Below are 23965 nucleotides of genomic sequence, written 5' to 3' on the forward strand. Positions count from 1 at the left end.
GAAACTTGAGAAGTCCTCAAACAAGAATAAAAAATTAAACAGAATTCAAAGTGCAGCATAAGAGATTGCTCAGTAAGCTCTCACTGCATGCCAAATGCACAAAAAACTTGCTATGTGAACTACAAGCATGTACAGGTCATGAGATTTTTAACATTTAACACAGTGAATTAAAAGAGAGGAAAATTAAAGATTTAAATTAAAAACGCAAACTTAACCAATACATGGCAGTTCTAGAACAATATTAGGCAGTCCCTTTTAGTTATAGAAGAAACAGCAAATACGTTTGCCTATTTTTAATTATCAGCAGTGTGTTGATATGCATTTTATGAGTGATCTTTTTGCTCTCCTAAATGAATATATTGTCTTAGTATATTATAGTTTTCAAACCTTATTTGCCTCTGAATAGACAACAGATAAAATTTTAAATTATGGTGAGTTAGTTTTATTATCCAGTTGAAATTATTCTGAAGTATAATTTCAAATGAAAGTGACAGCTTTAAAGTGTTTTGGGGAAGAAATTAAAGTTGTGCATTTGTGTTAAGGCAACCAAGAGCTCTGTCATGCCATGGATGTAATTCAGGGCATCTAGGAATGAAATCTGTTCTTAAGAGAATTGACGGTAGCTTTAGGTTAGCATATAAAATCAGAGTTGGTGATCAGTTGAGTACTTGGCAGCTTATAGATGTTATGTCATGTAAGTTACACTAGACACAAAGTGTGTACCACTGTGGATAAACAACAACAGGCACAGACTCAAAAGACAGAATCCAAATACAAACAAGCAAGGTGCCAACTTCCTTTTCTCCTCTTCCCCAAGAAGCCTTGTAACTAGTGTAGGGAACCTGCTTTGAAGCAGATTTACAGAGGTTAATTGGGCTGGGATGTTTTGGATTATGTTACACATTAATGAAAATGCTGATTTTGAGCTGTCATGACTCCAATGCTTTTTATACCATGATAATTATTTTAAAACTTTGTCTTCTGTGTTGTTGAAAACATTTTGGCAGAAAGCCTGTGTGACCTGATTAAACCTATGAATTGTCAGCTATGATCTATAGTACTCAGAAGAGGTTGCTGACTGGGCATCACTTAGGAAGTTCTTGATTTAAAAGCAAAATTAGATTGAGACTACTGTGCCCAGCACTGTATTGCCATGTCAATGGCACATTTTTAATACTGTATTTAGTATCCTCGTTTTATAGTTTGCTGGCAATTGCTTAACAATATTCATTTAATAATATATATATTTAAGTATAGCCAGTTACCTCATAATGTAGGTATTCCTCTTCTGAAATCACACGACAGAAAAGCTCATCTAATGTTGTTTATTTTTCAATTTTTGATTACAGCTTGTGAATTAATTATTTTATGGGAATTTTAATTCTGTTTCTCCAACTGTACAGAGAGAGACAGAATAACCACCTTTGGATGAGTTTGTTTTATATCCCTGTAATTATTTTCTTTCTTTCTTAAAACATTCAATTTTTTACCCTCTTCCCATTTTATGCTTAAATTATCTAAATCTGGGAAGCTTGGATGATTAAAATATTCCAGGAAGCCAGGGTTACCTTTTTCTAAGGATCTAGTCTGTGGTAAATTGAGGCGGTGGGGGGGTATTTAAAATTCTAGGGTGCATGTAAACACTATCTTAAAAATAATTTTCATACTTATTCAAACTTACCGATCAAATGTGAACAATGAAGTTCTCAGCATGAATTGTAGTACACTGATGTTGTTTGATCATTTTCTCGAATAAACAAAATACTCACACTATTTGTCCTCTGTTTCTCGCTTCTTCTCTCTCTGTCTCTCTCTCTCTTTCCTTGAAGGTCTCAGCATCAGAGGAGCCCAGGAGGAGGACCCTCCCGATCCCCAGCTAATGAGACTGGACAATATGCTTTTGGCAGAAGGGGTTTCAGGTCCTGAGAAAGGTGGGGGATCGGCGGCAGCAGCTGCAGCCGCGGCAGCCTCTGGAGGTTCTTCAGATAACTCTATTGAACACTCAGATTACAGAGCCAAATTGACCCAGATCAGACAAATCTATCACACAGAACTGGAGAAATATGAACAGGTCAGCAGCCGCCACTCTCATAGTCCTACACAAACCCTCTGTTGCTCTTCTATTAGACCATGCTAACCAATTCTGAGGGCTGTGAGGGGTAGGTGTTAACACAAATTACAAAATAAATAAGGTCAATGCAAAAATCCAAGTGAATTGTTGGATTCATGAAATGAAGACCCTTTGAGATTTTGGAGGAGGAGCGCTACCTATTTTATCCCATCTACTTGTTTTAGTTTTATTCATTCCGCACATTCACGTGCCGTTATTACCACACCTGCAGTCATTCTTCCCTCTCACCTCACCACTTGGTGCTCTTCAAAGCTCTGTATAATTAACATTTATGCACTAGCCTTGTTCATAACCTTTAATCACTTTTGAAGGGAAGCATTGCACAGTGAGCTTTTCCCTCCTATGCTGTGAGCTCCAGAATCCTCCTGGGAATTAATTCTTATGGATTGTGCCAGACTATAGGGAACTTCACCAAGTAAGCAGGTTCCGGCCTATTTCTCTGAGTATGAGACCTCCCAAGATAATTATGGGTACCCCAGGACAGGGAATGCTAGGCAAGGCATTATGTGCTAAATTCCTTATTAGAAAGAGAATATGGGTTAAAAATCCGGTTCTCAGCAATTATATTAACCATACTGAATCTCAGATAAGTTTGATTTTAAGTTGCATCTTTATGTAACACCAAGAAAAAATTAATACTGCTAGTTTAACTATAAAATATTACTGATTATAAAATGCTTTCACATTTCAGAGATGTTAAAATGTGGAGAAAAACGAGAGTCTTAGATTTAATGTAATAAAGTAAAATATTGGTGGGTCTTTTTACATATATTTAAGTTGTTAGTTTAATGCTGAAAAGCTGCCAAGTTTGAGGAATTCTCATTTGATAAGATTTGTCATTTGGAAGGTAATTTTAAAAACATATTATGAAACATTTTATAATACATGTACACAAAAATAATGAGAATAGTATTAGATTGAACCCTATGAAATTGCTAAGTTTTGAGGCCAAAAACAGTGGAATATCGTAATTTCATAGAGTTCAACCCCAAATAAGGAATCAGAATCAGCTAGATACTTTTTACCCAGATAAACAGTTATCAACATTTTGCCACTCTTATTTTGTGTACGCAGCCCCAATTTGGTAAGAGTATTTTAAAGCAAGTCTTAGACATCCTATAATTTCGCCCATGAGTATTTCACTATGTAGGCAAGTACTTTTTAAAGTCCACACACTTTAGTGTGAAATGGGAGTCCTGGTGAGTTTTGTGTGTGTGTGTATTTTAAGGACTCTTTTAAAGAGGAGTTTTAAGTTCACAGACCAATTTGAGAGGAAAGAAGAGAGATATCACATATACCTCCTGTCCCCACAAATGCATAGTCTCTCCCATTATCAGCATCCCCCACCAGAGGGGTTCATTTGTTAAAATTGATTAACCTACATTGACACATCATTATCACCCAAAATCCATAGTTTACATTAGGGTTCACTCTTGGTATTGTGCACTCTATGGATTTGGATAAATTTATGATGGCATGTACCCATCATTATAGGGTCATGCAGAGTATTTTCACTGCCCTAAAGATCCTCTGTGCTATTCATCCCTCTCTTCTTTTATTCTTTCCTTCCCACTGATCCCTGGCAACCCCTGATCAGTTTTAATACTGATTTTTTTTTCCTCTACGTTCCCTGTATAGTTTCAATTATATATATCATTGTTGTTTTTTCACATTGCCTTTTCTAATATTCTGGATACAATGGTATTAAGCAAATGCTGAATCCTATCCCAGAGGTGAGTGTGTTTTGAGGAAGAGTAGAAAAATTTGTATAGCTTTAAGTTAAAAAGTAGTGTAAATTAATATTATAAGGTGTTTTCTATTTTTGGAATAGGATTTTCTGGGATCTAAAATTGTATGTCTAGTCTCATTTGTAAGAATAACTTCTGGTGGAAAATGTACAAATAAGAATTTTGGAAAAATTATCGTGTGTATGTGTGTAAAAATCCCACTTTCTGATTTGACATATGAATAATTGAGAGTAAACAAAATAAGTCATGGTTGAAAAGGTTGCCCCTGAGCATAAACAGTAGGAAATGACTCTTATTTGTAGTATAATCCTAATTGTATAACTTTATGCTAAAATAACTATAACTACTTACTAGATAAACACTACCAGTCACCTTGCATGGAAAGAGATATAATATTAGAGGCCAAATGGCCTGAGTTTTTTGGCTGAGGAATTAAGGTGATTCCTTACTACCTCTTGCCATGTGTCTTTACACCTGCCTCCTTACTTTCTCCATACACTCTGGTGGAAGTTGTGTGAAGGTGGTGTCAGTCAATGACAAGGTCCTGAGTCTCACTGTTTTAGAAATATCCTACAAAATTTTCCATGAGATTTTATGTAACTTTAGCCCCAGCTTATACCAGCATCAAATCACCAGGGTTTTTTTGTTGTTGTTTTGTTTTGTTTTTGGCTTTTAAAATATACATGTATATGCATGTTCTTCATACATTTATCTCTTTTTTTGTTTGTTTTTTTAAATTGAAGATCAAATTGGGAAGCACTGAGTTTAAAAATATATTCATGAATTATTTGCGGATATAATCAGTAGCCTAATAACGATCTAAATATATAGTTCCTTTTTCATTTTAATACTTTAAGATGGAAAAATATAGATATATAAAATCTGTACAGTAGGGACAAATGAATAGATGGGGTATGAAGACTAGTTGGCAGATTCAGCAGAATTTTAATTTACACATTTTCTCCTGTAGGTTTGGAATTGTTTTAGAAGTGATGTAGCAGCACTTAATTCTTTTAAGTTGTCTTTGGGGCTGGCTTTTATAGCTCTTGTGACTGTAGTTCTCCAAAGTTATTAGGATCGGTGCATTTTGACCCAAAACAGTCAACTTTTCCTTTCAGTTCTTTAGGGTACAAGGGCTTTATCTGGATGGTCCTTTCAGAGACATGCTTTGGCGTTACAAGAAGGGCTAGGCAGAGCTAAGAAGGGATAGGATTTCTGAAATAGATAGTATTGTAATTTCCATTTTATAGAGGAGAAAATGAGACTCAGAGAGGGTAAGTGATTTGTCCAATGTCGCACATCTAGTTAGTGTCAGAATCAGACGTTGAAATCAGTTTCTGAAAATGTCTTCCTTTTTCATTGAATTGTGCTGGTACCCATGTAGAACTGGAAAATAATTCAGGTACATTCTGGTTTTCTCTGATTTTCCCATGTTGGATTGCATTTGAAATGGGAATAGAGCAGATGGAAAAACAACTTTTTAACTTTTTTTTTTTTTTTTAAGACAGAATCTCACTCTGTCGCCCAGGCTGGAGTGCAGTGGTGCAATCTCGGCTCACTGCGACCTCTGCTTCCCAGGTTCAAGCAATTCTCCTGGGATTACAGGCGTCTGCCACCATGCCCGTCTAATTTTTTTTTTTTTTTTTTGTATTTTTGGTAGAGACAGGGTTTCACTATCTTGGCCAGGCTGGTCTTGAACTCCTGACCTCATGATCCACCTGCCTCGGCCTCCCAAAGGGCCGGGATTACAGGTGTGAGCCACCGCGCCTGGCCAAAAACAACTATTTTACACTTTCCAGAAATTATATTTTTCCTCCTAAAAGTGAACATGGGTACTCTGAGTGACAGAAAGCTTAATAGTAAATAGGAAGAACATATATGTTAAGGCAAAGGCTTCAACAGAAAATTGTGTTGAGTCTTTTAGAAATAAACTACATTAGAATCTTAGAGTTATTCACTCTACTGTGTTTCACAGTGAAGCTGTAATGAAAGTGTATCTGAAGACTGTTTAGATTTAGATTGCCATAAAGTTAACAAACATCACCACTGCAGTAAATTAAAGTACCTTATAAGCACAGCCACATTTACAAAGCTAAGCAGACAGACTAGAGCTACAGTTTGAGCAAAATTAAATCCAAGCTGCGAGGCTTAGTTTTATGTGTATGTTTTAGAGATGGTATTGTCTTTAAAATCCTGTCTTTTTTCCCTCCAGAAAATTGTTCTTTTATCATATGTCTCTATTACATAGGCTCAGATTTAATGATTCTTGATGATAACCATCTAAAACTTCACTTATAAACACTTTTGAAATATTAGGCATGGGATGTATGTTAGGGTAAGGTTCTTGAATATTACTGCCACCCAAAAGGAAACAAAACTATTTTATTTTCTTCTTGTTGATTCTGACACCCAGCAGGAATATGATAATTTTCCAAAACTTGCGGCAAACTGTCTTATAGTACTTCATCTTGGGTACATTGCCTCGCTTTTTAGCTAAGAGACAAATCTAGTTGCTTCTCTGTCTTATTGTTGATTAGCTACAACTTTTGAAAAATGCCTTTACTGTACCTTGCAAATACTTTCTTACGGTTAAAGGACCACTGTTAGAATAGGTGAGTTCCTAGAACTTAAGCCAAGGTTCCTGGGAAGCCTTATTTTTAAGAAGTAAAGGCCTCCTATTGAGCTGGTCTTTCTTGGTTCCTCCACCACCCTACCAAAAGGAAATGGATATATTGGTTTTTGCAAATGAAATTTGACTTCAACATTTGTTCTCAGTTAAAAAGGAAAAGATATATAATGCTCTATACAGCTCTCCCACTTTGCTTGTGCCAGAAGAAATGCTTGTACACAGGCAATTCACTCATAATTTACAGCTGCTATAATAGAGATGACATATTGAAAGCTATCTACTATAATTATATTGAAATACATTTTTTGCTGAAGGCAAAAGTGTTGTAAGGGTCCCAACCCTTCCCAAGCATCTGGGAACCTGCTTTCTGAGTTCGCAGATGTCATTTGAACTCACCCCAAATCAGGCAAAGCACTGGAACCAAGGAATACACTGAATGTGCTCAGGACCAATCAGGTAGCGTTTGGCTACCAGAGGACTTACAGATTGCAGGGGGAATGGAGAATGGGTGAAAATTTAAACTACTGTAAAAGCATATCCTTGTGCTTTTTGAGGTCTCTACATTATGTGCTTAGGTTTGCTGGCAAAATAGCTTTTGCTTGTAAAGGATTTTATTTTTATCAGATTAAAAAATGCTGATGTTTTCACATTAGAGATTGTGCAGCCTGTAAACTCCTAATTCCGTTTTGCTATTTCTTCTTAATGGTTAAGCAGGACAGACAAAAGGATACTACCTGATTTCATGTTCCAAAGCAAGGATTTGTCATTCATTGTTCCAAGGGAAGAGTTTTACTTCTTGTTGGCTTTCATGCCTGGACTTTTCCTTGCCTGGAAGGAGGGTTTGGTTTGTTCCCTTTTTTTCCTTCGAGTTACTAGTTTATTGGCTCTATGTACCAATTGTATTTATGACCACAAGCTCGATTAATAAAATTATTTGTTTTATTTAATACATTTGAATACTCTTTTTTTTTTTTTCAACTTCTTTGGAAGCAGTTTTTGTACTTATTCAGGCAATGAGAAGGCAGAACTATATTAGATAAAGTGTGGACTTGCTTGCAGAGTAATGACATAAAAATAGTATGAATTTCATAAAACTACCATTTTCATTGTCATCAATAATAACTGTCATTTACTGAGTATTAATTATGCTCCAGACTGTGCAAAGAACTTAACATACATTATATAATATAATCCTTATAAAACCCTCATGAGATAGGTCCCTAAACCATGTAATTAGGTAAGAAGTGTTGAGGTACAACAGCTATTTCATTTTTGTGGCTGTTCCTTAGGCATATTGGTCTCGTTCTAGTTGGCTTAGAATCTTTAAATGCAGACTTTTATCCCAAAACAAGAAAAATTTGTTGATTTAATAAGCATTCAGTAAATACAAAATCTACCGTATTCGACTAGAGTTACTTGTGAGGCTGGCGAGACATTTGGAAAATAGTTGCAGTACAAATTTGAGGGGCATCTACTTTTTAAAAGATATTTATTCTTTCTTGTCAGAAGTGGGCTTTAGAATATTATGATCTGTTTACAGTTAGCTTTTCTTGATGGTTACAAAAGACCAATTCAGTTTTTAGATCTGATCACTGATCATTATAAAACTTCCCCCAAAATCAGTGCTTGCCCACTGTCTACTTTGCAGTTTTACTTCCACAATATAAACTTAAAGGCAAAAACGAGGTTGAATCTTGAATCCACAATGAAAAAAGCCCCACCACAAAATAAAGAAAACACTGAAAATTTTAATTTTCTGTGTAAACCAAATATGTACAGATATTGAGGAGACAGTTTTGCCAGCCAAAAATGTCATTAAAAAGTTATTGAGAATCCAAATATTTAAAATCCTCAATTATTACTTGGTTTGGATTTTTAAGGAGAAAGGAAAAAATGGGAAAGACAAAGACTCATAATAAAAATTGATTGAAAATGCTTTTAACAGATGAAATCTTCCATACCTTATGTTAACTGTTATTGCAGTGTGTGTTTTAAACACATAAACAAAAATGCATCCTAGGTAGTTTTCAACAGCTGGATTAAAAGAAAAAGGCTTCTGCCAGTACTTCTAATCAGAAAATTCAAGGCATACTTTTATTTCCCAAATATTGCAATTAACCACAGTATATCTGTATTTATATTATGGACATTAACCAGAAAGCTTGTAACTGACAGTTTCACTTGGAAAACACAAGACAAGGAAAAATTTCTCCAAATGTCTATTTTAATATATCTTATAGACATGAAGTAAGATATGATAAATGTTTGAAGTGAGCATTCTATATTATAAGTAGCATCAATGTTAATATGTGGTTGGGTGGCCCTTCCAAACAACTGCAATCATTTGATCATTCTTACTGTGTTTATATATTTAAAAAATGTATGCCTTTTAAGGAGCTAGGTGATGAGACAGTACTGTGCTCTGCTCTGAACCTGGTACAGATGATGCTGAAATGAGGCTGTAATTTACTTTCACTGGTATAAAGGAAAAAAATCACTTTGCCTAAAGTGTATGCATCTTTCTTAAGGGTGTACCCAGATTTTAATTATCTAAATGTAAATAGTTAACGAATTTTACTTAGAGTAATGAGCTAAAGTGCACACTACATAAATGAGATGTTCTAATTAATCATGTATGAACTACTGGTTTAAAGAAAAGCTATGTGAATTCTGTGAATGTTGGGCTATTGCCAAATTGCTCATCAGCATTTGCATTCATAGATGGCTTCACTTAATAAGTCATGAGACATTCAGCAAATGTTTTAGCAAATTATGAGTTTTTAGATGCAGACACTTTTTTGCTTTTAACCCTTTTTTCTTATATAAGTCTTTGGCTGCTCTTTAGAATCCATAGACAAACACTCATTCTGGAGAGGTTAAAACCCAGCTAGACAAAAACTAAGAAAGCTAATATCTCAGGTGTCATTCACATAGAAGTCTTGAATTATTTGTTAAGATATATGCCCTGTCATAAATGTATGTTACCATAATGAGTGAGCTAGGTTTGTTGGAATTAACAGTGTTGCGTGGCATTAGAAACGCTTCCATACTCTGGTACAGCAGTTTTCAAACTTTTCAGTCTTAGGACTTAGACTCTTAACAATTATTGGAGACTTCTGTAAAAGTGTTTGGGTTGGTGGCTTACGTCTATCAATATTTATTATAATAGAAATTAAAACTAGAAAAATTTAAAGTATTTACTAATTGTTTTATTTATTTTTTGAGACAGGGTCTTGCTGTGTCGCCCAGGCTGGAGTACAGTGGGGCGAACATGGCTCACTGCAGCCTCGACCTCCTGGGCTCAAGTGATTCTCCTACCTCAGCCTCCTGAGTAGCTGGGACCACAGGTGTGCATCATTGTGCCCAGCTAATTTTTAATAATTTCCTGTAGAGATGGGGTCTCACTGTTGCCCAGGCTGGTCTTGTACTCCTGGGCTCAAACATTCCTCCTGCCTCGGCCTCTTGAAGGGCTGGGATTACAGGTGTGAACCACTGCACCCAGCCTATTTTGTTTTATTTTAGAGACAAATTCTCACTCTGTCGCTCAGGCTAGAGTGTAGTGGTATGATCATAGCTGACTTCAGCCTTGATCTTCTGGGCTCAAGTGATCTTCCTGCCCCAACCCCCCTAGTAGCTGGGACCACAGGTGTGTGCTACCATGCCCGGCTTAATTTTTAAATTTGTTTATTATAGAGATGAGATCTTGCTGTGTTGCCCAGGCTGGTCTTGAACTCCTGGGCTCAAGCAGTACTCCCACTTCGCCCCCACAAAGTACTAGAATTATAGGCATGAGCCACCATGGCCAGCCCTAATTAATTTAAAAATAACAACAAGCTATTATATGTTAACCTAAATAAATTTTTTTAAAAACAAAAAACCTTAAAATTTAGTGAGAAGAATGGCCTTACTTTTTCATTTTTGCAAACTCACTATGGGCTTGACAGAAGTCAGCTTGAGTCTCATATCTGCTTCTACAGTCAACTGTTGTCATATGGTTGAAATATATGAAAAGCATTTGACCTCACACAGATATGTCATTGCAAAAGAGAAGACTTTAATAGCCTTTTCAGATAATTGTGAATACTATTTTTTGATATTACACCAAAACTTGACAAGTTATAGTTTTGTAAAGGTATGTTGCAATGAGAAGCCTGAAACCATGTCAGTTAACTTTTTGTACTCTGTTTATTTAAGATCACTGGTCTGGTTTTCACTTTGAATGGCTCTTGTACCTATGTGTGCTTTTGTAACATCATGCATTGATAATTTGGAAAGTACAGGTTTACTGAATTATGCATATCTTCCAAATTTTGACACATTTCATTATATAATATCAAAATATCTTATTTATGGATATCAACTCTGAACTCATCAGAAAGTCTACTGGGAAACTGTTAAGCTTACAATGGTGGATGCAAGTTTTTCAAAATTCTAATTTTCACTTGAAAACTGAAATTTTTTAATTGGCATAATTCTGTCAGCTGTTTTCCTTGGCATGGAAGGCTTACTTGTTTCATTTCTGAGAGAACATCTGCCAAATACCCAACTCCATATAATCATAATTTATCATATTTGTTTTCAAGTAAAAGTGATGTTCCATGAAGAAAGTGACTTCTGCTCATTACTTAACCATAAAAGTGCTCTTTCTCAAGACAGTCCTCCTTCAATGTGCAAATACAAGTGCTTTTTTGTGTGCTTCCCATTTGACACACGCAGTATTAAAGACATACTCAAAGGTTGATATGTAATAAGATGAATAATTGATATTGCTTCATCAAGGACATTCCTAAGTCAAATGGGCTTTTATTGTGTTTGTGTGAATGTATGGTGGTGAAAAATTTTAAAATATATCAAAGATTACCTAGCATAGTGTTTCCCAAAGAGTTTTTCCTAGCACATTGGTCCACAAGATGCCGTAGAGCTGTGCTGTCGAATATGGCAGCCACTAGCCACTTGTATCTAATGAGCACTTGAAGTCTGACTAGTCTGAATTGAGATGTGCTGTCAATGTAAAATACACACTAGATTTCAAAGAGTACAAAAAAGGAATGAAATACCTCATTAACAGTTTTTTTGTCTTTCTTTATTTCTTTCTTTCTTAATTTTCTTTCTTTTCTTTCTCTCACTCTGTCACCCAGGCTGGATGCAGTGGCACAATCTCAGCTCACTGCAGCCTCTGCCTCCTGGGCTCAAGTGATCCTCCTACCTCAGCCTCCCAAGTAGCTGGGACCACAGGCGTGCCACCATGTCCAGCTAATTTTTTATATTTTTGGTAGAGACGGAGTTTCACCATGTTGCCCAGGCCAGGATATTTTTTATATATTGGGTTAAGTGAAATATATTGTTGATTAATTTCACCTTATTCTTTGTATTTTATTTTTTAATATGGCTACTGAGAATTTAAAAATTTAATATGTGGCTCACAATGTATTTCTATTGGACAGGATTACTCTAGAGAGAAATTTTGTGGCCAAATTTATTTGGAAAAAAGTTGGATATGCTATTTCTCCTTGAAGATTTATTACAAATATTAGGATAGGAATACTGAAGAGTCTTACCCACAAAAGTTTTAAGATTTTGGTTAACCCAGCAATTCCCAAACATATCATATTGTTGTACTATTAGTTAACATTCTATGGAACTAGCTGTAGAACTATAGAATTTGTTAATCCCAGTTTGGGAATAGTTCTACTTCAATTATCTTTGTTTTACTGATGAGAAAACTGAAGGGTAGAGTTGATCACATTACATAACTTGGAAATTATATAAACATCTCCTTAGGGAAAGTTCAAGAAAAAGATACATACATATATTTATTGGTAGGGTGACCACTTGTTTTTAATTTGGCATAAAATCATTTAAATTGATAATATAGGCCAGGTATGGTGGCTCACGCCTGTAATCCCAGCACTTTGGGAGGCCAAGGTGGGCGGATCACTTGAGGTCAAGAGTTCGAGACCAGCCTGGCCAACATGGTAAAACCTTGTCTCTACTAAAAATACAAAAATTAGCTGGGCGCAGTGGCATATGCCTGTAATCCCAGCTACTCGGAAGGCTGAGGCACGGGAATCACTCAAACTCAGAAGGCGGAGGTTGCAGTGAACCAAGATCGTGCCACTGCACTCCAGACTGGGCAGCAGAATGAAACTGTCTCAAAATAATAGGCCAGGTGCTATTTATTACAGGCTCATGCCTATAATCCCAGCACTTTGGGAGGCTGAGGCAGGTAGATCACTTGAGGTCAGGAGTTCGAGACCAGCCTGACCAACATGGTGAAACCCCATCTCTACTAAAAATACAAAAAAAATTACCCGGGCATGGTGGCACACGCCTGTAATCCCAGCTACTTGGGAGGCTGAGGCAGGAGAATTGCTTGAACTTGGGAGGCGGAGATTGCAGTGAGCCAAGATCGTGCCATTGCACCACAGCCTGGGTAACAAGAGCTAAACTCCATCTCAAAAAAAATAGTAATAAGATAAAATAAATTGATAATATAGTGGGGAAGATCTTAAATTTATTTTTTTAAATCTTGGTTTCTGCCTTCAACTTCTGGTTTTAGTCTACAACATTGCTTAATGTTTTACTGTGTCATATCCTGGGACAATGATTATTAACCTTTTAAAATTATAGACTGAGATTCTGAAAAGAAAACAAAAGCTTCACAGATTCTCTCATCAGAATTATTAATATGCACACAACTTGTGTAGGATTTCAGGAGGTCATTGACCTTCTAAACCTATCCATTGACTGCAGATTAAGAATTCTTCTCTTACGATTCAGGGATAATGAATTTATGGCTATTAACCAACATAACTCTCACTCTTGAATTGTAGTATTAAAAAGCCCACCAATCTGTAGATGTTTATTAGGTATGTATATTGCATAATTCTACGCTGAAGAATCCCGTAAGTATAATATAGTGTCACCACTCACAAGGAATTTAATATTTCCTATGGCTTAAAACATATTTTTGAAAAAACTTTACATGATAAGACTCATTTTACCTTACCTTAGAAATATTTATGGAAAGCTCTGTAAAATTTTAGAGTAAGTGAAATAAATACACAGGGTTCAGGAAAGGTTAGTCCTCTAATGAGCAGTTAGAAAAACCATCATGTGCTATATGTGAGCAATGTTTGGGATATCTCTAGGGAAGTGGACATTATTACAACTTCCAAACACGTCTTGCATTGATCAGTGATTTTTCTGTCTTCTCACTCCATCAGGGACACCCGTGCAGTAAGATGCAAAATTTCCTGTCCTGCATTTTTAAGAAAAATGCCAGAAGAGACTCTTTTTCTTCAGGAGTATAAACTGATGCTTTATTTACCAGGCAGTACTGGATTTCAGTGTAGGCCCAGTTATACAGATTTATAAATCAAAGAGAATATAGATGAAGTTGGATGCAGTGGCACACACCTGTAATCCTAGCAGCTCAGGAGGCTGAGGTGGGAGGATCTCTTTAGGCCAAGAGTTTGAGACAAGTCTGGGCAACATAGCAAGACCCTGACTCTAAAAAAGATTTAAAAATTTGCTGGGGGCCAGGCGCCGTGGCTCATGCCTGTAATCCTAGCACTTCGGGAGGCTGAGGCAGGTGGATTGTCTGAACTCAGGAGTTTGAGATCAGCCTGGGCAACATGGTGAAACTCCATCTCTACTAAAATACAAAAGAAATTAGCTGGGCATGGCGGTGTGTACCTGTAGTCCCAGCTACTCGGGAGGCTGAGGCAGGAGAATTGCTTAAACTCAGGAGGCGGAGGCTGCAGTGAGCCGAGATCACACCACTGCACTCCAACACTCCATCCTGGGCGACAGAGCAAGACTCTGTCTCTACAAAAAAAAAATAATAATAAAAAATACATAAAAAATTAGCTGGGTATGGTGGCACATGCCTGTCGTCACAGCTACTTGGGAAGCTGAGATGGGAGGATTGCTTGAGCCCAGGGGCTTGAGGCTGCAATGAACTATGATCATACCACTGCACTCTAGCCTGGGTGACAGAGTGAGACTCTGAATATTAGGGGAAACAAATTGTGTGTGTGTGTGTGTGTGTGTGTGTGTGTGTGTGTGTGTGTATGTACTGAAAGAGACAATGTCTGAGGATTTTTTTTTTTTGAGACAGAATCTTGGAATCTCGCTTTGTTGGCCAGGCTGGAGTGCAGTGGCGCGATCTCGGCTCACTGCAAGCTCCATCGCCTGGGTTCACGCCATTCTCCTGCCTCAGCCTCCCGAGTAGCTGGGACTACAGGCACCCGCCACCACGGTGGGCTAATTTTTTGTATTTTTAGTAGAGATGGGGTTTCACTGTGTTAGCCAGGGTGGTCTCGATCTCCTGCCCTTGTGATCCACCCGCCTCAGCCTCCCAATGTGCTGGGATTACAGGCGTGAGCCACCGCGCCCGGCCTGAGGATTGTTAACTAAAAAGTTTGAGACCCAGATCTGATCCTTATTTTCTGTTGGACATCTCTTGAAGAGTTGAGCTGCTTTACAGAGATGGCTTATATCCACTAAAGGCCTGCAGTACAGCTAAATTATAATAGGTCATTGGAATGCTTGACACGGAAGGCCCTTTATGTGCTAATTCAAACCTGAATCCTTTTGCTTCTTTACATATTATCTGTATTCCTATTTGCCATTCTCTGAACTTGCAACATACTGTTATTTCTAGTACCTGGAATTCCTCCTGACTTCCATCTTTATCCACCTTTCAAAGATGCTACCTATTGTTTAAAGCTCAATCCGTGAAGCCTACAGATGAAAATATTCCTTCCTTGGAACTTAATATCTTCCTGTTAGTCTTTGCACTGAATTAGTTTTTTATACATTTTTTCTCACCAAAGGCCAGGCCTGCATCTTGCTCATTTCTGTGTTCCTTACAGCACTGGCAAGAGTTTGAACTTTGTAGTTGTTCAGTAAGCATTTGTTGATTAAATGTAAAACTCCAGAGAAAATAGGTGGTACTTAGTATTAACAATTAACATATATTTTTACTTGTATATGGGAATTGATAGGGAGCATCCTCGAATGGGAAAACATCATTTTGGAACTGGACAGGGGTGGGTGGGAAGAGTAGTTGAATGCTGTCTCATTGCACGTCTGACCATGCACGGTTTCAGAATTCTTGCTGCCTTAACTACTATTACTACCATTTTACAAGTGTCTTAGTTTTCATTTTACCCTACACACTGTATAATGCTATTGGTGATTGCAAATGAGGTGTAAATTCAGAGGAATGAATGTCTTCGTGTGATAGTAGATAGTTTCCAAAGGAGTGATTTTTTTTTCCCATTACAGGCATGTAATGAATTTACTACACATGTGATGAACCTTCTCCGAGAACAGAGTAGAACACGTCCCATTTCTCCAAAAGAGATTGAAAGAATGGTGGGCATCATCCATCGAAAATTTAGTTCCATTCAGATGCAGCTCAAACAAAGCACTTGTGAAGCAGTTATGATTTTAAGATCAAGGTTCCTTGATGCCAGGTATGTGAAGCCATAAATCTATTGCATGGCTTTCCCCCGTTTGTCACTCCTTGTGTATTATTTTCTGTAAAACTGACCAGTTGGTCTTAGATTCTTTTGGCCATATGAGTCTTTTGTACAATGGACAGGTAATTCAACTCATGGTTCCTGTGCTGTCAAGCTTTCCTGTCTGGGAATGGTAATGTGGGTTAGCTGCCAGTTTAGTGACTCAGGAAATGAATAGGATTAGTGTCTCTGCTAATGACTTTAGGAATATGTAGCCTTTCCATTCTGATGCTAAAAGGTATTTTTAAGGATAGTTTTCTGCATATAACTATTTTAACAAGGGGTATTTTGTAAGAATTTCTTAATGTTACACGGGTTGTGCATAGTATGGGAAAATACTTGGAGATATTGATACTCCTAAGAAGGAAGTGGCATTTCAGTTAATAGCAGTTACCACAAAACTCCAGAATCTGTATTTCCAAATCAAGAAAGAAAGCCTACCATTTTTCCTGTAAGGATGAAAATTTCCCTTTATCTGAAGCTTTCCCCAAGTTTCACAGGAGTTAGGTAATATATTGTATATGGTAATAAATTGTCTACAGTGACCTACTGAGTGACAGAACAGAAGAATTGTCAACGTCCTAGTGTATGCTGCCTCTGTAGGGATGCCTCTCGGGGCATTGCTAAAGCTTATGATGAATCTGCAGCTTTGGAAAGGAGTTTCTATTTTGTTTTTCTTTCTTCTCCCATGGAATCTGACAGAGGTGATAATTATCATCCAAATCTCACAATATTAAAGGAAATAACTAAGATAGCTTCTCAACTGGAAAACAAAGTGTGTGGAGCATTTTCAGTGTTTTTCATTTTAGCTCTTTATTTTCATCTCAGTTCCTGCCCATCCTTTTGTACGTGGGCTAGCACAGTACCTACTAGTCTCCCTGTCTCCAGTCCTGCTGCCCTCCAGCCCATCCTCCATATCCCTTGTCTGTTTCTATAACATCACCGTGCTACCATGATTGCTTTGCTTGAAAACCACAGTAGCTTTCCAATGCTGGATATATGCATACTTCACATATACACTCCTTAACCTGACATTTAAGGCCTGTTCCTGTCTGCATTACTTCTTTGTTGTTGTGAAGATTTTATTATTCTTTTTTCTATTTTAAAAATGCCAAGCTCACTATGGAAAGTTTGGAAAATATATGGAATAAAAGGATGAAGGATAAAAGTTAACCTCATTTTTATTACCTAAAGAAAAAATCACTATAAATGTTTTATAGTATTCTCTCTCTTTTTGTTTGTTTGGGGGCTTTTTAAAAGAAATATTTCTCCCAGCACTTTGGGAGGCCGAGGCGGGCGGATCACGAGGTCAGGAGATCGAGACCATCCTGGCTAACATGGTGAAACCCCGTCTCTACTAAAAATACAAAAAATTAGCCGGGCGTGGTGGCGGGCGCCTGTAGTCCCAGCTACTCGGGAGGCTGAGGCAGGAGAATGGCGTGAACCCGGGAGGCGGAGCTTGCAGTGAGCTGAGATTGTGCCACTGCACTCCAGCCTGGGCGACAGAGCCAGACTCCATCTCAAAAAAAAAAAAAAAAAAAAAGAAATATTTCTGTGATGGGTCAATATGCATAATTTGGTCTGCTTTTTAAAGAATTTACCATGAATACATGAACATTTTCATGTAGTATAAGCTCTAATTATTAATAGCATTTTAACAATTGAAGTTGCCAAATGGATATAAAATAAATAATGTCCTTAGCATTCCCTTATTTTTGAGCATTTAATTTGTCTCCATTAATTTTTCTTTTTCCTTTTTTTTTGAGAGAAGGTCTCATTCTGTCACCCAGGCTGGAGTGCAGTAAATGATGCTATCATGGCTCACTGCAGCCTTGACATCCCATGCTCGAGTGATCTTCCTGCTTCTGCCTCCCGAGTAGCTGGGAGGCATTTGCCACCATGCTCGGATAATTTTTGTATTTTTTGTAGAGATGGTGTTTCACCATGTTGCCCAGCCTGGTCTTGAACTCCTGAACTCAAGCTATCCTGCCTCCCAAAGTGCTGGGATTATAGGCAGGAGCCACCATGCCCAGCCAACTATTAATTTTCATATAATTTCTTCCTTTCTTCCTTCCTTCCACAAATATTTATTGGTACTAGGATATATTGGTAAACAAGACAGATTAATATACTTGCCCCAATTGAGCTTATATTCTACTTGAGGAAACAGACAGTAAACAGGTGAACAAATATACCATAACATTCTATTTAATAATGTAATGAAATATAATAGGGTGATAAGTGGTATGCAGAAAAATAAAGCAAGTCAAGGGGAGAGAAAATGGAGAGGGTACTATTTTAGATAGATTTTTATTTAAACTAACATTTTAATGAAAATCTTCATTGATTGAACCTTTTTGGTCTTTAGGATTATTTCCTAAGGATCAATTCTTAGAAATGGAATTATTAGATCTGAGTTTGAACATTTTCAGTGTTCTTATTTATATATCACTAAATTGTTCTTTCCTGTGTTTCTTCCAAAATGAAATGCTTCATGGAATTATGTTTCTACTGCTTAGAATTCCTTCTTTTCCTAAGTCTAACCACTTACTTCCCTGGCTCCCACAACAAACTGTCTCTCTAAGCTGGTTACCAGTAACGAGTCATCATCTGTGAGGGTATCTGGAATGGAGCCTGGAATGGAACCAGTGCTTGTACTTGTTGGATCTAGTGAGATCTTGCTCATTGTTCCGGATCTGGTCTAAATGCTCGCTTTTCAGAAAATCCACCTTAATCACCCCACTGGACTAGCCCTTCCTTCCCTTGAACACTTATACTATGTTTACGCAACTATTCAGACTGAAAGTCACGTAGGCTCCCTTTTCTTGTAGTTTTTCATGAACATTTCTTCTCTCCCTTAGTAAGCCACAGTGTCATTGAAAGCAACAGCCAAGACTTACACATTTGCATTCCCCACAATTCTAGCAAATGACTTACATGTTAGAGGCTACCAAAAATAATTTATTGACTGGCCAGATGAATGAATAATTCCACTTAATACTTTGTAACAGCTCAAATCAGGGTTAGAGAGGTAGCATCAGACGACAAAAAACATTTTAAAATTATTTGTCTAATTTGAGCATTTTAATAAAAAGCATTATGTAACAAAGATAGTAAAACATGTCTGCTAGAAAGAAATATTTTCTAACATAATTGCTATCCTTATTTCTGCTGATACTTTCCCATTCTTGTCAACATGCATGCTTATTTTTTAAATAACTGCATTCATAATGTATACACCTAAATGATTTATTTTTCTTCCATGAAGAGAAAGTGTATTAACAGCCTAAAGTGAGCAGGGCCAGAATGAGAGAGTGGCAGAGCTTGGAGCAGAGTCTCTTCTCCCGTAGAGATTGCTGTTAGTAATGTTGTGATGCTGATGGAACACAGGCCTGGACTGATGTGCCACTGCACACTGGCCTGAGGCATAGCCATTTAGAGTGTGGTGAACCCTGGGGGAGTGAAACTGAGGGGAAATGCTTAATGGGCATTTTCTACAGGATGCTTTCTAAAAAATAAATAACGTATAAGACCAAGTTCTCTCCTGTGCCTTCAAGTGAATGCAAATACTGAGCTTTGGTTCCATCTATTCTTGTAGTGCCTCCCAGCAAGCCCTCTGCACTGAGAAGGCAAGGGGCTCTGCTCTAGGCAAACATGCTCAGTCAGATATATGATTCCCTTGCTCACTCTGACTTCCCATGCTCATTTTGCTTCATAATTGGACAAGACGAAGCATGCACCAATGCAAAACATTTAAGAATAAATTTGTGTAGGTCCGTCTCCTCTTCCAGTAGAAGTGCTGTAGTTTGGACACAGCCAGAATGTCCGGTGAGCTATTCCGTTTGTTCTCTGAGGTGTTTTGAAGTTTGTTAAAAACCACCCCTGGGCAAAAGTGATGTGAGCCAAACTTCTCTTTGCTTTTCTAGATATATTTCTTTTTGATCCTCCTTTCACACGTTGCTATTTCCCAAAGAAATGCACTTGTGTCATCTATTCCCATCTACCCTGGGCCTTGCTCCTGGGCGCCAGGAGCTTGCTTACATATAGTGGAATTGAGTGGAGTGGCTGGAGCAGGGATACAGGGAGGGACAAGGAGGGTTGGAGCAGGCAGGTGCATATCTAAGGGGGCAGCTATCACTCAGCTTTAACCTAGAGCTGCCTTCTAAGAACGTGGGCCCAGTACTGTTGGTATCCCAATTTTTCATAAGAAGTCAGAAACCTAGATTTTTATGAGCAGGTAATTACTGTGTGGTCTCAATAAATAATGTCTATGGGCCAGATAATGTCCATAAATTTGACATTTTCAGTATCTAGTCTAGACATTACCCATGCACCTACTCATCAGAGTGTACCTCTTCAGTGTGCTCTCACCTCGGGACCTTGTCTTTCTTTTCAAGCAACACATGACTCCTGCAAAGAAGTCCTTCTTTGCAGTCCTTTTCAAGCAACATGACTCCTGTTCTTCTTTTTGGTGTATTTGTCTTCATTCCATTCCTTCCCTGTCTTCCCTTACCACCTCCCCATCCAGTTCATCATCAAATCCTGTTGATTTTAATCCCCAAATAGATCTTGAATCTCATCTTCATCCTCTAGAAAACAATAGTTTAACCCTCCTAAAAATTATTGAAATTAAGACATTTCAGGACTAAAACCTGAGTTGTTTTGATCAGACCTAGATTTCTTGCTCCCTTGACTCTCCCTTAATGTTGAAATGTAGATCACATACTTAACCTGCCATATGAATGACACCATTTTGACTAGAAGAATCTCATAGAGTGCATACCTATACAACAGCCTACTGACTCTGTGTTTTCTGACTGTGGGATATCACAATTGAGAAGAATTAAGATTACTTGGAAGAAAGTATTAAGAAAATTATCTGGGGAAGGTATTTTCTAATTACTGGAGTACTTAATTGAAAGTGAATTCTGACAAATGATAATTTTCAGGCTGGAATTCTTTAAAATCTTAATAACAAAACCCAAATATAAATGACATTTTTGCTACTTGAAATATGTCGTTAATAAATGGTTGATCTTTTGAAAGTCTGTTACCCCCTTCCCAACAAAAACAAAAGATAGCTTTTTGTTCTCTCCTCTTTGCCTAGTGAAGGAAATCATACCTCAGTCCAGGAAGTTGCTTAAGCAGAAAAACCTAGAAATCCTTCCCGATGCATTTTTTTTTTCCTAAACTTCCTTCTCTATCTCCCTCACTCACTCCTCCCATTCAATACATCATCAGGTCCTATTGCTTTTACCTTTCAAGTAGATCTTGAGTCTTGTTTTCATTGCTCTCACCTTGTGCCAAGTTACTATCATCTTCATTTTGACCAGTGCAATCATCTCCTAAAATGGGCTTTGCAGTTCCTTTCATGCCCTCCTCCACCTATTCTCAGCAGTCAGAATGATCTTTTAAAAACATAAAACTTAAAACCTTTAATAGTTTCCTATTGCACTCAGCATAAAATCCAAAAATTCTTATAGCTCCACTGAGCTTCTGTAATCTGCCCCCTGCCCATCCTTCCAGACTCATCTCACACATTCCCTGTCTTTTACGGTGCCCCAACCTGCTCTAACCCTTTAGACAAGATATTTCTGTTTCAGAACTCTTCCTCTGCCCAGTCCTCTTCCCTGTAAGCTCTCTGATAGACCGTGTTTGTTCTCACTGGATCTTCATTGAATATCTAAAATATTAGGTCTTCAAAGAATGAAGCACAATAATTGTGCTTCATAGTCTGGTATTTTTCTCAGTGATCCTACATCTTAAAATGAGTTGGATAATGCCTTGGAGGATGTCTAGAACATAACGTATAATATCACAGAAATAAATTAGACCTTAAGGATGTTTAAAAAGAGAAATCTACTTTTTTGGTATCATCCTAATTAACCCATCCCTCTTAGGTTAATGCTGATTGTAACTGCAATTATTTTCTTTCACTCTTGTCATAGACGGAAAAGGCGTAACTTCAGTAAACAGGCCACAGAAATCTTGAATGAATATTTTTACTCACACCTCAGCAACCCCTACCCCAGTGAAGAAGCCAAAGAGGAGCTGGCCAAGAAATGCAGCATCACAGTGTCACAGGTGAGAAAGGACCCGTGGGTCTGTCTTTGTTCCCTGTGGAGACAGGAACCTCATTCCTTCCTCAGGGCATTATTATCAAATTTCATATCCAAATGTTCTATCATCAAAAAAGATATAAGGAAAATGTAGATATTTCCACAGTTTTAGGCAAGATTTTAAACCTTAGATAATTTTTAAAAACTGTAAGTGGCGGAGAATCAAGACCACCACCACCCCCATTCCCCAGTGTGAATCTTCTCTAGAGAGGACATAAACATGCCATGGGGAGAGACGCAGTTTACACTTAAGTGACTCTCCAGTAAATGGCATGTATTCCTGGTTTCCCTGATTTAGTTGACTGACCTAAGCTTCTACCAGCAAGAAACCAATTTATTTGTTGCCAAAAGGAAATTTAATATAACTCTTTGGTGAAAGCTTTGAGGAATTCACCAGGCCCTTTCTTGGTAACATACTACAATGTTTGAATCCCAAGGATTTCTTTGCTTCCTTATTATCCATTAAACACAAGAATTAAATTCATGCTTTCAGGGTTTCTGATTTTGGGGTTTTTAAAAAAATGTTTATTTGTAATAATTTCTGACCCTGAAGTTAGTTGTCATCTTCTAACAAAAATACATTTAGTTTTAGTCAGATAGACTGGTATTTGGACTGAGGATTGGAAACAAATAAATTAACAAACAAGTGTACCTCTTTAGAACATAAATATATCGTATTAGCATTACCTCTAAAATACAATTTTATATAAATGTTCATATTATTGTTAATAGATTGACATTTGAAGAGCATTTCTTTATAGCATGCAAAAGCAGTAGTTTACCAACCAGTTTTTGTAGTGAAACTTAAGGAAAAGCTGACGCTTGTCAAAAATTTCAGTGTTCACTAGGGGTCACATGAAACCACTTTTAAAAGTAGTTTCTAAATAAATACTCGTGCTGTAGATAAAGTTCAAGATACTAAAGATCCCTTTCAAGTTCCAATGAGGGTCTCATATCAGTGTATGAAGTCATTGTTATTTGAGGGAATAGGGCCTGGGTGTAAGATGATTTCCAGCTCCTCTTTTGGCATTATTTTCTGTAGAAGCTCAAGAGCAAACTTTGATTCATAACTAAGGTTTCATTCAAGGTTTATTGTCATTTCTCTTACGAAATGGTATATCTTGATTTCTTTTTACGCAGTTAGAAATGGAATATAATTGATTTGGATTACCAGCTTACATAGACATATATTATATAAAACATTACTAACTGGGTTACTCACTTCCATATGAAATATGGAGGAATAATATGATATGCCGGGTTAGCCAGAGAAGACAAAATTAAAAGAAGAATCGTTTCAAGTAGGATTTTATGGCGAGTGCCTTTTCCCTGAACATTAGTGAAAGGATTAGGTTCATGCCGAACACCAGATGATAATGCCACGCCTGGTTTTCCTGTTCTCACAACCACTCTCTGACTTAGAATTTGAATGTTTGTGGATGAGTTTAAGCATTTTCTTGCTGCCACTCTTTTTTAAAAAACAATTCTATAGTATATGCACCATTAGAGAATAAAACAGATTAATATCATCTATTTCAAAAACAATAGAATCTGGAGTTTTCATTAGCTGTAGTACTTCACACTTTGTGTGTAGTGTAGAGTGTGCTCAATACACACTTGTGGAATAAGTGATAAAAAGGTTTCCTTCTGGCTGTTCTGAACTAGGGAGTTTTAACTTCTAAAATAGGCTAGGAACCCACTTACCAGTGTGTTTTTTTTTAAAAACAGTTAATTATTAAATTTATTTCACTTGTTTTCTATGGAAAAAAGCTTTATTATGTTTTGAATTTTTTTTTTAGCAATTGCTG

The 23965-nt window shown here is 37.2% G+C and overlaps 1 protein-coding gene across 5 annotated transcripts in view; it reads left to right on the top strand.

The window, feature by feature from the left end:
• PBX3 (PBX homeobox 3) overlaps nt 1-23965 on the top strand; it is a 219887-nt gene that overhangs the window by 165986 nt on the left and 29936 nt on the right. For all 5 annotated transcript variants that reach the window (XM_055351924.2, XM_055351925.2, XM_004048613.5 and 2 more), the window contains exons 3-5: nt 1830-2071; nt 15803-15993; nt 21987-22122. In XM_055351924.2, coding sequence (XP_055207899.1) covers nt 1830-2071; nt 15803-15993; nt 21987-22122 — 569 coding nt within the window. The remainder of the gene's footprint in view (nt 1-1829; nt 2072-15802; nt 15994-21986; nt 22123-23965) is intronic.

The sequence above is a fragment of the Gorilla gorilla genome, chromosome 13, assembly GCF_029281585.2.
Source record: "Gorilla gorilla gorilla isolate KB3781 chromosome 13, NHGRI_mGorGor1-v2.1_pri, whole genome shotgun sequence".
Classification (NCBI taxonomy): domain Eukaryota; kingdom Metazoa; phylum Chordata; class Mammalia; order Primates; family Hominidae; genus Gorilla; species Gorilla gorilla.